The following is a 15,353-nucleotide window of genomic DNA, read 5'->3' as shown; positions in this document are numbered from 1 at the left end:
TGTATTTTTAACTTTTTGAGGAATCTCCCAGGGGGTTTTTTGTTGTTGTCTATTCTTTCATATTTTCTACATAAATGACCATGTTATCCTTGAGCAAAGACAGCTTTATATCTTCCGCCCCAATCTGTATACCTTTTATTAACTTTTCTTGCCTTATTGCAAGGATATCCAGTTGGTGTTGAAAAGGAGTAGTAAGAGGGGATATCCTTGCCTTGTATCTGATGTTAGTGAGAAGGCTTTGAGTTTCTCACTATTAAGTATGATGTTAGCTGTACAGTTTTTGTAGATAGTCTTTATCAAATTGAGAAGGTTCCCCTCTATTCCCAGTTTTTATCATGAGAGATTTTTGTTTTTTTGGGTCACGAATGGGTTATTATAAATGAACTATTATTTTATGTTTTTATGCAAGTACAACTGGGTTTTATTTTAGTCTTCCTTATTCATCAATTATTCTTTTATTGTTTCACTTTTATCTATTGGTAATCTGTGTTTCTAGGCTCAGCTTGCCAATCGGAAACAGAAATTAGAGTCTGTGGAGCTGTCCAGCCAGTCGGAAATTCAGCATCTGAGCAGTAAGCTGGAACGGGCCAATGACACTATCTGTGCCAATGAGTTGGAAATAGAGCGCCTCACCATGAGGATCAATGACTTAGTGGGAACCAATATGAATGTTATACAAGAGCAGCGGCAAAAGGAAGAAAAATTAAGGGAATCTGAAAAACTGTTAGAGGTGTGTTTTAAAATTACTTCCATTGCGGGGGGAGCACCTGGGTGGCTCAGTCTGTTAAGCATCTGAATCTTGGTATCAGCCCTGGTCAGGATCTCACAGTTTTGTGAGTTCGAACTCTGCTTTGGGCTCTATGCTGACAGTGTGGAGCCTATTTGGGATTATTTCTCTCCCTCTCTCTGTCCCTCCCTTGCTCAATGCTTTCTCACTATCTCTCAAAAGAAATAAATAAAATGTGTGTATGCATGTTTTTAAGAGAAAATAATTAACCTCGAACTAGGTTCCAGAATCCATGGTTTCTTTCTTACTCTGCTGCCAGCGGATCAGACATTGATAGCTTTATTAATATGGTACCTGTTATAGTCTGACTCCCTGGCTTCCTTTCCTCATGAAATAGAAAAATTGTAATAACACCTGATTTTTTTCCTGAGCATTTTTCAGATTCTCCAGGAAGAAAAGAGGGAACTGAAGGCAGTTCTTCAGTCTCAAGAAAATTTCATCCATGAGGAAAGAATGCAGAAGGAGAAGCTACAAGCAAAATTAAAGCCAACTGACAGTCAACACACAGTACAGGCCATGAGGTATATTTAGTCCTAAATATTAATTGTAGCCATTTGGTTGTTTGGCATTCAGCACCAGTTTTAATACTGCATATTCATAATTTTGTGTTTGATCACATTATGGTTTTTCCTATTCAGTTTTAATTTCTGAGTTAAGTTTTTATGGTGTTATAAAATTTTGTGTGGTTAGTTTTTTTCTGCCTCCAGTTTGGGTCCTTAACCAAAAGACTGTAATGTTTAGAAAGTTAGAAAGTGCTTGGTCAATCTGTAGCCTTGGTGAAACTCCAAATGTGAAAGGAATTAGAGTCCACGTCCCCTGGGAAGCCTCCGTTCTTGGTAAAATAGGTCATGATTTGTAGCTGCTTATCAGCATCATTAATAAGCCAGCTATTGAGATAGCCCTTCTTAAAAAAAATCCTAAAACTCATTTCTATATATGAATTATTGCCATGAGGTTTGTAATAGAAAGTAATAGAGGAACTATGCTCCTGATTTAAGTCTGGTACACATTTCTACTCTTTACAGAACTTTCCTGTAACTTTTTAGTTTCTTTGGCTCAACGTATCAAGTGGAAACCAAATTTTTGTTTTTTTTGTCTTTTTCCCTTGAAAAGCAGGCCAAATCCCAGTTGAGAAAGGAGTAAACTGCTGCCGACTTCTTTGAGAAGCATCATCTCTTGCTTCTTTACTCTCCCAAATGTTCTTTTTGTAAAGCAGGAATCAAGCTGAAGAGTTCTAAAGAGTTTCATTACCAAAAACAGTTGAGAAATATGAACTGATTGTGCATTGTTTATTTGCAAAGATCAGAAACCTTGAACAGTCCTCTTGTGTCCTTCGTTAGGTCACCAGACGAGCCACAGGCAGAAAGGAGGTACACCTCGCAAGGGCAGGAGGACTTGGGCAACGTGCTGTCTCAGCTGGATCTCACCCACAATAGTGAAGAACTTCTGCAGGCAGAAGTGACTCGTTTGGAAGGCAGGTAGATAATTACATACCCTTTCAAGAATGTTCACGTTGTTAAAAATGATTTTTGATCATCATATTGAGAAACTAATATAACAGTCTTATTGAAAAAATAAGGTTTTTTTCTCTAGTTTTCACAAATAAGCTAACTTCTTATTTCAGTGAGAAAACAGAAGTAAGAAAAGGAGGGATTCTTGATTTTTCTCCCACCAAATCTACCGGTCTGCCTGCATCTGTGCCCTTAGTCTGTTAGAGTGGATGAGTGGATGGATGACATGTCTGTCCCCTACCACTTCACTTGTGTCCTGTTCTTCTCTCTTTTACATCGTCAAACTCTTCCTCTCTGCTCAATCATTCCCATGGGTATAAAGTAGGCTTAGTATTTCCTGTGTTGGGAGAAAATGGAAACCCTTCTTGAATCCTGTATCCCTGTCAAGTCGTTTCCATATTTCTCTGTTCTCCTTCAGAGTCAGATCTGTCAGAAGAGTTGTCTGTACTGACGCACTGATCTTGATCTTGCGTTTCTCCCCGTAGAATGCCTTCAGTTAGGCTCTACTGTTGAGCGGCCATCTCGCTGGAGCTGCTCTCAGCGAGGCACCCTGGGCACGTGGCGCTCCTTCCTCCTATTCAGAAGAGCCCTTGGGTTGTTTCCTGGGTGCTGGTTGAATCCTGATCTGTGCTGTAGCATGCCCATGCTTGCTTTGTTGTCATGCTTGTGAACTGTTTTTGTTTGTCATACCTCTAAACTTTGTGACTGGGAAGAGTTTCATATTTTGTGTGAAACATGAATCATGATCATTTGTACATGAGCACTTTCTGTATGTAAAAGATTTTAAACTGTACAAACTATTAGCCTTTAGGCAAAAAAACAACAAAAATATTGCCATTTTACCCTTTTAAGTAATACATTTTTTTGTGTTTACTTTTATTTCTTTGGTTTTTGGAAACCACCAAGTATTTTCTTATTAAATATCATGTGTGCACATATGTATGTGTGCACACACATACACATAGTTTATGCTTTATTTATTTTGCACCTTGGAATACTTAACATATTCTTGGTTATCATTATTGCGGTGTATGTGTATACTTTAGATTGAATAAAATAAAGGTTATTATTCTTTTTGACATTGGAACTAAAATTTACCTTCCTATCATAGATTTTCCATCGATGCACTTTTTAGTATTTTAGGTATGTTTTACCGTGCTCCCACAGGCTCTAAAGACTTACCTCATGTTTCTGACTTGCAGTGTGACCTTGGACCTGTAGCCTCTTTAAGCCCCCGTTTTCCCATCTCTAGCTAAGACAAGAGTATCTGTGATTCTTCTCTCTCTGCCTCAGTGTTTGACACACTGTACTTACATACGAGTACCAAATAAACAAGCATTCTACCACATTTAGAAGTAGGTAAACTTGAAATAAATGGACACAAACACCAGTGTTCAGTAATAAACAATGCCTTTAAAAATATTTTCTCTATCAAAGGCAAATTGAAAAAGGGACCCTTTTTTAGACAGTTTATTTATGTCATTCAGTTTGAACAAAATATTCCCTGAGAAAGGAGCAGAAGGATGTTTTTAGCAGAAATGAGTGGTGAGATAACAGAGGTGTGGTGCCCTGAGGTTCTCATATCTGGTGAGGGATTGATTCTTAAGTAAGGGTGACAGGTTGGAAACTGTTTAAAGAAGAGTATTTTTTAGGTAATCAATATGTGGGTTTCAGGATTTTTGTGTTACGTCTGTGATCATATTTTTGTCATGCACACAGCTTGGAGTCTGTGAGTGCAACATGTAAACAGCTGAGCCAAGAACTAATGGAAAAATATGAAGAACTGAAGAAGATGGAAGTATATAACAACGAGTACAGGGCAGAGATTAAGAAGGTAAAAATCTGCCTGCGTTCGCAAAGTTGTGTTTATAGACTGAGCTGGGGGTTGGGAGGTCATCGGAGTTATTTTTAATGAGAGAAAAATGCAGTACAAAGAGCCACTTGATATTCAGGAGTAGCTATGCACCTGGAATGTGCTTTGGTAACGTCTTCGTCATCCTCAGGGATGCCGTAGAAATATTTTTGAGATAATTGAAGCCTGTCCTTTTTGAATGCTATACTTTATTTTAAACGTGTTTTGATGAAAAGCTTTCTAAAAGTTATACACTTTTTTCCTTGCTAAAAGATACTATATGAACTAACATTTAATATTTTCTTACTGACTGGAGCTGGTTATGGCTGATTTTCCCATGCTGTGTGGTGTGGTTTTAATACCCTCACTGGCTGTTGAGGTATCAGAGCTGACTGTTTCCACACTGATGGGCCTTAGCTGTTACGTTTGTTGACTCGTATTTTTTATTACTTATTTGAGATTACTTCTAGTTTCTTCCTCTTCCATTTCTATTGTCTTCTGTGGACAAGGAAGCCTTATAAACAAAGTTTTTAGTTTTGCAACTAAAGAGAATCACAGGTGTTGTCCTCTAAATAATGTGTGCATGGACTTTGACACTGGCTTTCAGCATTTGACTAACACATCTCTCCCTGATTTGCGATTAATAAATTATCATGGGTAGAGCCATTAGACCTTCGGTGTAGACATACAACTTGGTAAATTGCTAATTTTTTGCAGACTTAAGGTAAAAATTCATGTCTTGAGGTAAGGTAAAAATTACCTTATTATTTTAACTATTAACATATCTGTCTATCTAATGTGCTTTGTCTTCATTTTTTATGCTTTCCTTTCTGTTTCTTTATAGTTGAAAGAACAGATTCTACAGGCTGAACAGAGTTACAGTTCTGCATTAGAAGGAATGAAGATGGAAATCTCTCAGCTGACTCGGGAGTTACACCAGCGAGACATCACTATTGCCTCCACTAAAAGCTCCTCCTCTGATATGGAAAAGCGACTCAAAGCAGAGATACAAAAGGCAGAAGAAAAAGCAGTAGAACATAAGGTGAAGCTTGAACAAAAACTCTCTTCATTTGAAGTGTTTCTGAAGACTGAATTGAGTACAGAGATAATTTCCATAGTATTTTTTTTTAATGTTTTAATGTTTATTTATTATTGACAAAGAGACAGAGCATGAGTGGGGGAGGGGCAGAGAGAGAGGGAGACACAGAATCTGAAACAGGCTCCAGGCTCTGAGCTATCAGCACAGAGCCCGTCGTGGGGCTCAAACTCACAGACAGCGAGATCATGACCTGAGCCAAAGTCGGACGCTCAACCAACTGAGCCACTCAGGCGCCCCCTGCATAGTATTTTTTAAAAAAAATGTTTATTTACCTTGAGAGAAAGAGTGTGAGTGGGGGAGGGGCAGAGAGAGAGAGAGAAAAGTGAGAATCCCAAGCACGAGTATGGGAGCATTGAACCTTGAGCCCGACTCGGGGCTTGTTCCCACTACCTGTGAGATCATGACCTGAGCCTATATTAAGAGTTGGACACTTGGGGTACCTGGGAGGCTCCGTTGGTTGAGCATCCAACTCTTGATTTCGTCTCAGGTCATGATCTTATGGTTCATGAGTTCAAGTTCTGCATCAGGCTCTGTGCTGACAGTGTGGAGCCTGCTTGGGATTCTTTGTCTCCCTCTGTCTCTCTCTCTCTCTCTCTCTCTCTCTGTCTCTGCCCCTCCCCTGCCCTCTCTCTCTCTCTAACTAAATAAATAAACTTAAAAAAATTGTTTAAAAAGTAGTCAGACACTTAACTGACTGAGCCACCTAGGTGCCTCTCCATAGTATTTAATTCAGCAAATTTGTATTAGACTCCTGCTTTGGGCTGAGGGTCTGCTGGTTAACAAGCATTCTGTGAGGATCAGTGGGGAGGTGAGAGTGACTAGAGTAGAGAGGCTGTGTCCCTTGTATCTGGTGAGAGTGTGATGTGTCTGCGCTGACAGACTAGAGTACACAAGGGATGGGACTGGGAAGCAGGAACTCCTGAAGGGCCCTGCCAGCTTGTGAAAGGTTTTAGTGTTCTCTTGAGGCCACTAGACAATGGCTGTAAGCAGGCGTCAAGGGTCTCTATGGTTGTCATATGGAGAGTGAGCGAGGAGGTAAAGAGACCACTATGGATACAGGAGTGACATGGTGGCCTGAGCAGTGGGCAGGGAAGGTAGAAGGAAATGGAGGAATTCTGAGGTACGTGGCTGGTAAAATCAACTGGGCTTTGTAGTTGCTTGGACCCAGAGGGCAAGTTAGAGTTAAGGGAGGATGTCACTCAGGATTGCAACACGGGCAATTGAGTAAAAGTGATGCTTTTTAGTGAAATAAAAGATGGGAGCAGATTGGGGCTGATACTGCATTTGTATGAAAGTTACACAAAATAGGGAAGCTGGTGGAGGGAACTGGTTTGAGATAAAAGCTGGACTTTCATATGGAAATATCTAATAGATGATTCCACAGAAGGCTGGAGTTCAAGATTAAAATCGAGGTGAGGCATTTGTCTGTGGAAATCTCTGCATGGAGTTGGCCTTTGAAACACCCTGAGAGACTGAGAAATTACGGGAAGAAAGCATAGAGATAAAGAGCTGAGACCGAACCAAACTTAGGAAACTACTCATTTAGGGTAAAAAGGTTTTAGAATAGAGCTGAGAAAAGAAGGGGATAAGGAGGGAAATGAGATAGTTTTCACAAAGGAAGCAGGAAACCAAGGAAGGCAGGAGTCTTTTCAAGTTGGAATGGCCAAGCACACAACTTGAGAATGAGGACTGAAGGTAGGTTACAGGCATGCCTCCTCTTTTTGCACTTTGGTTTGAGCCCTGTGATGAGCAAATGTCTTGGTGCCATCTTTCCAACAGTATTTGCTCGTGTTTCTGTGTTACATTTTGGTAATTCTTGGAATATTTCGTAAATGTTCTCATTATTATTATGTTTGTATGGTAATCTGTGATCAGTAATTATAACTTGCCAGAAGTTCAGGTGATGGTTAGCATCTTCTAGCAAAAAAAAATATTTTATTTTCATTTTTTAAAAATAATTTATTTTTGAGAGAGAGAGCACACACAGCAGGGGAGGGGCAGAGAGAGAGAGAGGGAGAGAGAGAATCCCAAGCAGGTTCCACGCTGTCAGCACAGAGGCAGATGTGGGGCTTGATCCTGTGAACCGATCCCATGAACTGTGAGATCATGACCTGAGCTGAAATCAAGAGTCAGAAGCTTGGGATTCCAAGAGGAGGGAAGATGGTGGCGTAGGAGGACGCTGGGCTCACCGCGTGTCCTGCTGATCACTTAGATTCCACCCACACCTGCCTAAATAACTCAGAAAACCACCAGAAGACAAGCAGAACGGAGTCTCCGGAGCTAAGCGCAGACGAGAGGCCCACGGAAGAGGGTAGGAAGGGCGGTGAGGCGGTGCACACTACACGGACTGGCGGGAGGGAGCTGTGGTGGAGGGGCAGCCCGCTGGCCAAGCAGAGCCCCCGAGTCTGGCTTGCAAAAGCAGAGGGGCTGGACGGAGTGTGTTTGAACAGCAATCAGGACTTAACATCTGGAAGCTTATAAGCTAACAGCTCTGCTCCGAGAGCGGGATGGCTGGAGGGCAACGGGAGAGAGAGTTGTTGAGCCCCAGACGACAGAGCTCAGCTTGGTGGGGAACAAAGGCGCTCGCCAGCGCCATCTCCCTCGCCCATCCCCCAGCCAAAATCCCAAAGGGAACCAGTTCCTGCTAGGGAACTTGCTGGCACCACGCAAACACCCAACGCTGTGTTTCTGCGGATCCATCCCTCTGGCAGCGGGTCTGACTCCCTCCCGGTGCCGCAGGGCCCCTCCTGAAGCGGATCTCCAAAGGAAAAGCGAGCTGAGCCTGCCCCTCCCGCCCCCGTGCACCTTGCCAATCCACCCCAGCTAATTCGCTAGATCCCCAGCACCACAAGCCTGGCAGTGTGCAAGTAGCCCAGACGGGCCACGCCACCGCACAGTGAATTCTGCTCTTAGGAGAGGGGAAGAGAAGGTACACACCAGTCTGACTGTGGCCCCAGCGGGGGGGCTGGGGGCAGACATCAGGTCTGACTGCGGCCCCGCCCACCAATGCAAGTTATTCAAGACAGCACAGGGGAAGTGCCCTGCAGTTCCGCACCACTCCAGGGGCTATCCAAAATGACGAAACGGAAGAATTCCCCTCAAAAGAATCTCCAGGAAACAACGACAGCTAACGAACTGATCAAAAAGGATTTAAACAATGTAACAGAAAGTGAATTTAGAATAATAGTCATAAAATTAATCACTGGGCTTGAAAACAGTATAGAGGACAGCAGAGAATCTATTGCTACAGAGATCAAGGGACTAAGGAACAGCCAGGAGGAGCTAAAAAATGCTATAAATAAGCTGCAAAATAAAATGGAGACAACCACGGCTCAGATTGAAGAGGCAGAAGAGAGAATAGGGGATTGAGAAGATAAAATTATGGAAAAAGAGGAAGCTGAGAAAAAGATAAAAAAATCCAGGAGTATGAGGGGAAAATTAGAGAACTAAGTGATGCACTAAAGAGAAATAATATACGCATAATTGGTATTCCAGAGGAGGAAGAGAGAGGGAAAGGTGCTGAAGGTGTATTTGAAGAAATCAAAGCTGAGAACTTCCCTAATCTGGGGAAGGAAAAAAGCATTGAAATCCGAGGCACAGAGAACTCCCTTCAGACGTAACTTGAATCGATCTTCTGCACAACATATCATAGTGAAACTGGCAAAATACAAGGATAAGGAGAAAATTCTGAAAGCAGCTAGGGATAAACGTGCTCTAACATATAAAGGGAGACCGATAAGACTTGTGACTGATCTCTCTACTGAAACTTGGCAGACCAGAAAGGAATGGCAGGAAATCTTCAATGTGATGAACAGAAAAAAATATGCAGCCGAGAATCCTTTATCCAGCAAATCTGTCCTTTAGAATAGAAGGAGAGATAAAGGTCTTCCCAAACAAACAAAAACTGAAGGAATTCATCACCACTAAACCAGCCCTACAAGAGATCCTAAGGGGGATCCTGTGAGACAAAGTACCAGAGACATCACTACAAGCATGAAACCTACAGACATCACAATGACTCTAAACCCATCTCTTTCTATAATAACACTGAATGTAAATGACTAAATGCGCCAACCAAAAGACATAGGGTATCAGAATGGATAAAAAAACAAGACCCATCTATTTGCTGTCTACAAGAGACTCATTTTAGACCTGAGGACACCTTCAGATTGAAAGTGAGAGAGGAGAACTATTTATCATGCTACTGGAAGTCAAAAGAGAGCTGGAGTAGCCATACTTATATCAAACTAGACTTTAAATTAAAGCTGTAACAAGAGATGAAGAAGGGCATTATATAATAATTACAGGGTTTATCCATCAGGAAGAGCTAACAATTGTAAATGTCTATGTGCCGAATACGGGAGCCCCCAAATATATAAAACAATTACTCACAAACATAAGCAACCTTATTGATAAGAATGTGGTAATTGCAGAGGACTTTAACACCCCACTCACAGCAATGGATAGATCATCTAGACACACGGTCAATAAAGAAACAAGGGCCCTGAATGATACATTGGATCAGATGGACTTGACAGATACATTTAGAACTCTGCATCCCAAAGCAACAGAATATACTTTCTTCTGGAGTGCACATGGAACATTCTCCAAGATCGATCACATACTGGGTCACAAAACAGCCCTTCATAAGTATACAAGAATTGAGATCACACCATGCATACTTTCAGACCACAATGCTATGAAGCTTGAAATCAACCACAGAAAACGTCTGGAAAACCTCCAAAAACATGGAGGTTAAAGAACACCCTACTAAAGAATGAATGGGTCAACCAGGCAATTAGAGCAGAAATTTAAAAATATATGGAAACAAACGAAAATGAAAATACAACAATCCAAATGCTTTTGGATGCAGCGACGCCAGTCCTGAGAGGAAAATACATTGCAATCCAGGCCTATCTCAAGAAACAAGAAAAATCCCAAATACAAAATCTAACAGCACACCTAAAAGAAATAGAAGCAGAACAGCAAAGACACCCTAAACCCAGCAGAAGAAGAGAAATAATAAGGATCAGAGCAGAAATAAACAATATAGAATCGAAAAAAAACTGTAGAGCAGATCAATGAAACCAAGAGTTGGTTTTTTGAAAAAATAAAATTGATAAATGTCTAGCCAGGCTTCTCAAAAAGAAAAGGGAGATGACCCAAATAGATAAAATCATGAATGAAAATGGAATTATTACAACCAATCCCTCAGAAACACAAGCAATTATCAGGGAATACTATGAAAAACTATATGCCAACAAACTGGACAACCTCAAGAAATGGACAAATTCCTAAACACCCACACACTTCCAAAACTCAATCAGGAGGAAATGGAAAGCTTGAACAGACCCATAAGCAGGGAAGAAATTGAATAAGTTATCAAAAATCTCCCAACAAATAAGAGTCCAGGACCAGATGGCTTCCCAGGGGAGTTCTACCAGACATTTAAAGCAGAGATAATACCTGTCCTTCTCAAGCTATTCCAAAAAATAGAAAGGGAAGGAAAACTTCCAGACTCATTCTATGAAGCGAGTGTTACTTTAATTCCCAAACCAGACAGAGACCCAGTAAAAAAAGAGAACTACAGGCCAATATCCCTGATGAATATGGATGCACAAATTCTCAATAAGATACTAGCAAATCGAATTCAACAGCATATAAAAAGAATTATTCACCATGATCAAGTGGGATTCATTCCTGGGATGCAGGGCTGGTTCAATATTCGCACATCAATCAACATGATACATCACATTAATAAAAGAAAAGATAAGAACTATATGATCCTGTCAATCGATGCAGAAAAAGCATTTGACAAAATTCAGCATCCTTTCTTAATAAAAACCCTCGAGAAAGTCGGGATAGAAGGAACATACTTAAACATCATAAAAGCCATTTATGAAAAGCCCACAGCTAACATCCTCAATGGGGAAAAACTGAGAGCTTTTTCCCTGAGATCAGGAACATGACAGGGATGTCCACTCTCACCGCTGTTGTTTAACATAGTGTTGGAAGTTCTAGCATCAGCAATCAGACAACAAAAGGAAATCAAAGGCATCAAAATTGGCAAAGATGGAGTTATGCTTTCACTTTTTGCAGATGGCATGATATTATACATGGAAAATCCGATAGACTCCACCAAAAGTCTGCTAGAACTGATACATGAATTCAGTAAAGTTGCAGGATACAAAATCAATGTACAGAAATCAATTGCATTCTTATACACTAATAATGAAGCAACAGAAAGACAAATAAAGAAACTGATTCCATTCACAATTGCACCAAGAAGCATAAAATACCTAGGAATAAATGTAACCAAAGATGTCAAAGATCTGTATGCTGAAAACTATAGAAAGCTTATGAAGGAAATTGAAGAAGATATAAAGAAATGGAAAAACATTCCATGCTCATGGGTTGGAAGAATAAATATTGTCAAAATGTCAATACTACCCAAAGCTATCTACACATTCAATGCAATCCCAATCAAAATTGCACCAGCATTCTTCTCGAAGCTAGAATAAGCAATCCTAAAATTCATATGGAACCACAAAAGGCCCCGAATAGCCAAAGTAATTTTGAAGAAGAAGACCAAAGTGGGAGGCATCACAATCCCAGACTTTAGCCTCTACTACAAAGCTGTAATCATCAAGACAGCATGGTATTGGCACAAAAACAGACACGTAGACCAATGGAATAGAATAGAAACCCCAGAACTAGACTCATAAAAGTATGGCCAACTAATCTTTGACAAAGCAGGAAAGAATATCCAATGGAAAAAAGTCTCTTTAACAAATGGTGCTGGGAGAACTGGACAGCAACATGCAGAAGGTTGAAACTAGACCACTTTCTCACACCATTCACAAAAATAAACTCAAAATGGATAAAGGACCTGAATGTGAGACAGTAAACCATCAAAACCCTAGAGGAGAAAGCAGGAAAGACCTCTCTGACCTCAGCCACAGCAATTTCTTACTTGACACGTCCCCGAAGGCAAGGGAATTAAAAGCAAAAATGAACTATTGGGACCTCATGAAGGTAAAAATCTTCTGCACAGCAAAGGAAACAATCAACAAAACTAAAAGGCAACCAACGGAATGGGAAAAGATATTTGCAAATGACATATTGGACAAAGGGCTAGTATCCAAAATCTATAAAGAGCTCACCAAACTCCACACCCGAAAAACAAAGAATCCAGTGAAGAAATTGGGCAGAAAACATGAATAGACACTTCTCTAAAGAAGACATTTGGATGGCCAACAGGCACATGAAAAGATGCTCGACATCGCTCCTCATCAGGGAAATACAAATCAAAACCACACTCAGATATCACCTCACGCCAGTCAGAGTGGCCAAAACGAACAAATCAGGAGACTATGGATGCTGGAGAGGATGTGGAGAAACGGGAACCTTCTTGCACTGTTGGCGGGAATGCAAACTGGTGCAGCCACTCTGGAAAACAGTGTGGAGGTTCCTCAGAAAATTAAAAATAGACCTACCCTATGACCCAGCAGTAGCACTGCTAGGAATTTACCCAAGAGATATAGGAGTACTGATGCATAGGGGCACTTGTACTCCAATGTTTATAGCAACACTCTCAACAATAGCCAAATTATGGAAAGAGCCTAAATGTCCATCAACTGATGAATGGATAAAGAAATTGTGGTTTATATACACAATGGAGTACTACGTGGCAATGAGAAAGAATGAAATATGGCCCTTTGTGGCAATGTGGATGGAACTGGAGAGTGTTATGCTAAGTGAAATAAGCCATACAGAGAAAGACAGATACCATATGTTTTCACTCTTATGTGAATCTTGAGAAACTTAACAAGAACCCATGGGGGAGGGGAAGAAAAAAAAAAAAGAGGTTAGAGTGGGAAAGAGCCAAAGCATAAGAGACTCTTAAAAAATGAGAATAAACTCAGGGTTGGTGGAGGGTGGGAGGGAGGGGAGGGTGGGTGATGGGTATTGAAGAGTTGGGATGAGCACTGGGTGTTGTATGGGAACCAATTTGACAATAAATTTCATATATTTAAAAAAAAAAAGTCAGAAGCTTAACCAGCTGGGCCACCCAGGTGCCCCAAAAAAGTATTTTTAAATTAAAGTGTGTAAATTATATGCCCTGGGAAACTGGAATATTCATTTGACTCATTTTATTATGGTACTTGCTTTCTTGTGGTGCTCTGGAACTGAACCTGCAGTATCCCTGAGGTGTGCCTATATTCTCTTGTGTACGGAGCACAGTCCATGTGATGTGGGAGGTAGAAGCCACATGAGAGGAGGCTGATGCTAGAGAGCGGGAGGGATTTACCAGTGAACTCGTTCATTTTTTTTTTTTTTTTAACATTGATTCATTTTTGAGAGCTAGAGTGTGAGCGGGGGAGGGGCAGAGAAAGAGGGAGACAAAGAATCTGAAACAGGCTCCAGGCTCTGAGCTGTCAGCACAGAGCCTGACGCAGGGCTCAAACTCATGGACCGGGAGATCATGACCTGAGCTGAAGTCGGACACTTAACTGACTGAGCCACCCAGGTGCCCCTTCTTAGAATATATTAAATGCATGTATGTTAATTCATCTTGACACACCGTTTTAAACAATTTTTTTAGGAAGATATTTATATACGTGTGTGTATGTGTGTGTGTGTGTGTGTGTGCGCGCATGCGAATGGAAAATGCGTCTTTACCTGATGAAAATTATGTATGGAAAACTTTTGTAGATGCATTTGATTTATTTGTTATGTTTGTTTTTTTCTGCTTTTCCCTTCTCAGGAGATTTTGGATCAGATGGAGTCACTCAAGTTAGAAAATCATCATCTTTCTGAAATGGTGATGAAATTGGAATTGGGTTTACATGAGGTACATAAATAGAAACTTAAGTCTTTTTCTGTTACCCAAGCCTTTTAAAGAAGTAGCTTTAAATATTGATGTTGTAAAGACAGAGTTAAGATCAAACAATGGAATGCTCCTTCTGCAGAAACATTCTCAAAGAAGTCAAGACAATGATGGAAATGAGCAAAATATCACTCTCCACTTCAGCAATTGGAAGATTTTTTTTTCATTATGCATATGACAAAATATATGTATAGTCTGTGTTCTTAATAGGGAGCGTGTATATAAAGTGCTCAGCATAGTGTCTGGAATGTAGTAAGTATGCAGTAAATGTTACGTACTATTATTACTGTTGTAGGTACTATGTTCATAATATCTTGTCCTTATAAAGTATATCACCTTTTACATAATTTGGTTTTAATTATACTTCTATAAGGCATAATTAATTTAGTCAAATATTCTAGAATCTTTTACATTCAAAGTATTTTAGTAGACAGTGTAACAGACACAAGGATGGCTGAGGATTCTTGCCTTAGGAGAGTGAAAGTAAACCAGTAAGGAGGGTAAGAAGTGTGTACCAGCTCCTGTGAAGCAGGCAGAATATGCTTACTTAACAGTGAGTTATAAACCCTGTGGATGTCCTTTTAGCTATTTTTTAATAAAATTCTTGTAATTTGCAAAATGACCCATCTGTTCTGACCCATCTCTTCTTGATGTTGGTCAGATGCCCGAAGGTTGTAGAAATTCTTCTTTTCTGCACTTCCAGAGAGTGTGTGCCTTCAGAGATGTATGGTTACACAGCCCCTATTTGCTATTAAGTAGTTTTAATTTCATAATCATGGTTTATGGGGGCTGGGGTGGGAGAAAGTGCAAAATACAAAATACTAAATGAATACTTTATTTCAAGTAAAAGAAAATATTGGGGACTATCTTTATAATCTTTTGGGACAGTAAGATTCTCTTAGCATCATGAATGCATAAAGAATTTTACAGCATAAACAATTTTACAACATAAAAATGTAAAATTTGTGGATGGCATAAGACCCCATAAAATAAGACTAATAGAGTTGGGGAAAACAATTTGTACATAGTCAAAATGTTAATATGAAATATTAATATGGGGCACCTGGGTGGCTCAGTTGGTCAAACGTCCAACTTCAGCCCAGGTCATGATCTCACGGTTTGTGGGTTTGAGCCCTGTGTCAGGCTCTGTGCTGACTCTCACAGTCTGGAACCTGCTTTGGATTCTGTGTCTCCCTCTTCCCTTCCCCTGCTCA

General features: G+C 40.4%; 1 protein-coding gene across 7 annotated transcripts in view; it reads left to right on the top strand.

Annotated features, from left to right (window-relative positions):
* The window catches only part of CEP63 (centrosomal protein 63), a 62,639-nt gene that overhangs the window by 40,739 nt on the left and 6,547 nt on the right, over nucleotides 1-15,353 (top strand). For all 7 annotated transcript variants that reach the window (XM_007087403.3, XM_007087404.3, XM_042998775.1 and 4 more), the window contains 6 exons: nucleotides 497-730; nucleotides 1,169-1,308; nucleotides 2,128-2,265; nucleotides 4,018-4,132; nucleotides 4,995-5,192; nucleotides 14,017-14,103. In XM_007087403.3, coding sequence (XP_007087465.2) covers nucleotides 497-730; nucleotides 1,169-1,308; nucleotides 2,128-2,265; nucleotides 4,018-4,132; nucleotides 4,995-5,192; nucleotides 14,017-14,103 — 912 coding nt within the window. The remainder of the gene's footprint in view (nucleotides 1-496; nucleotides 731-1,168; nucleotides 1,309-2,127; nucleotides 2,266-4,017; nucleotides 4,133-4,994; nucleotides 5,193-14,016; nucleotides 14,104-15,353) is intronic.

Source organism: Panthera tigris, chromosome C2 (assembly GCF_018350195.1).
Source record: "Panthera tigris isolate Pti1 chromosome C2, P.tigris_Pti1_mat1.1, whole genome shotgun sequence".
Classification (NCBI taxonomy): Eukaryota; Metazoa; Chordata; class Mammalia; order Carnivora; family Felidae; genus Panthera; species Panthera tigris.
This window is presented reverse-complemented; position numbering and strand designations above follow the sequence as displayed.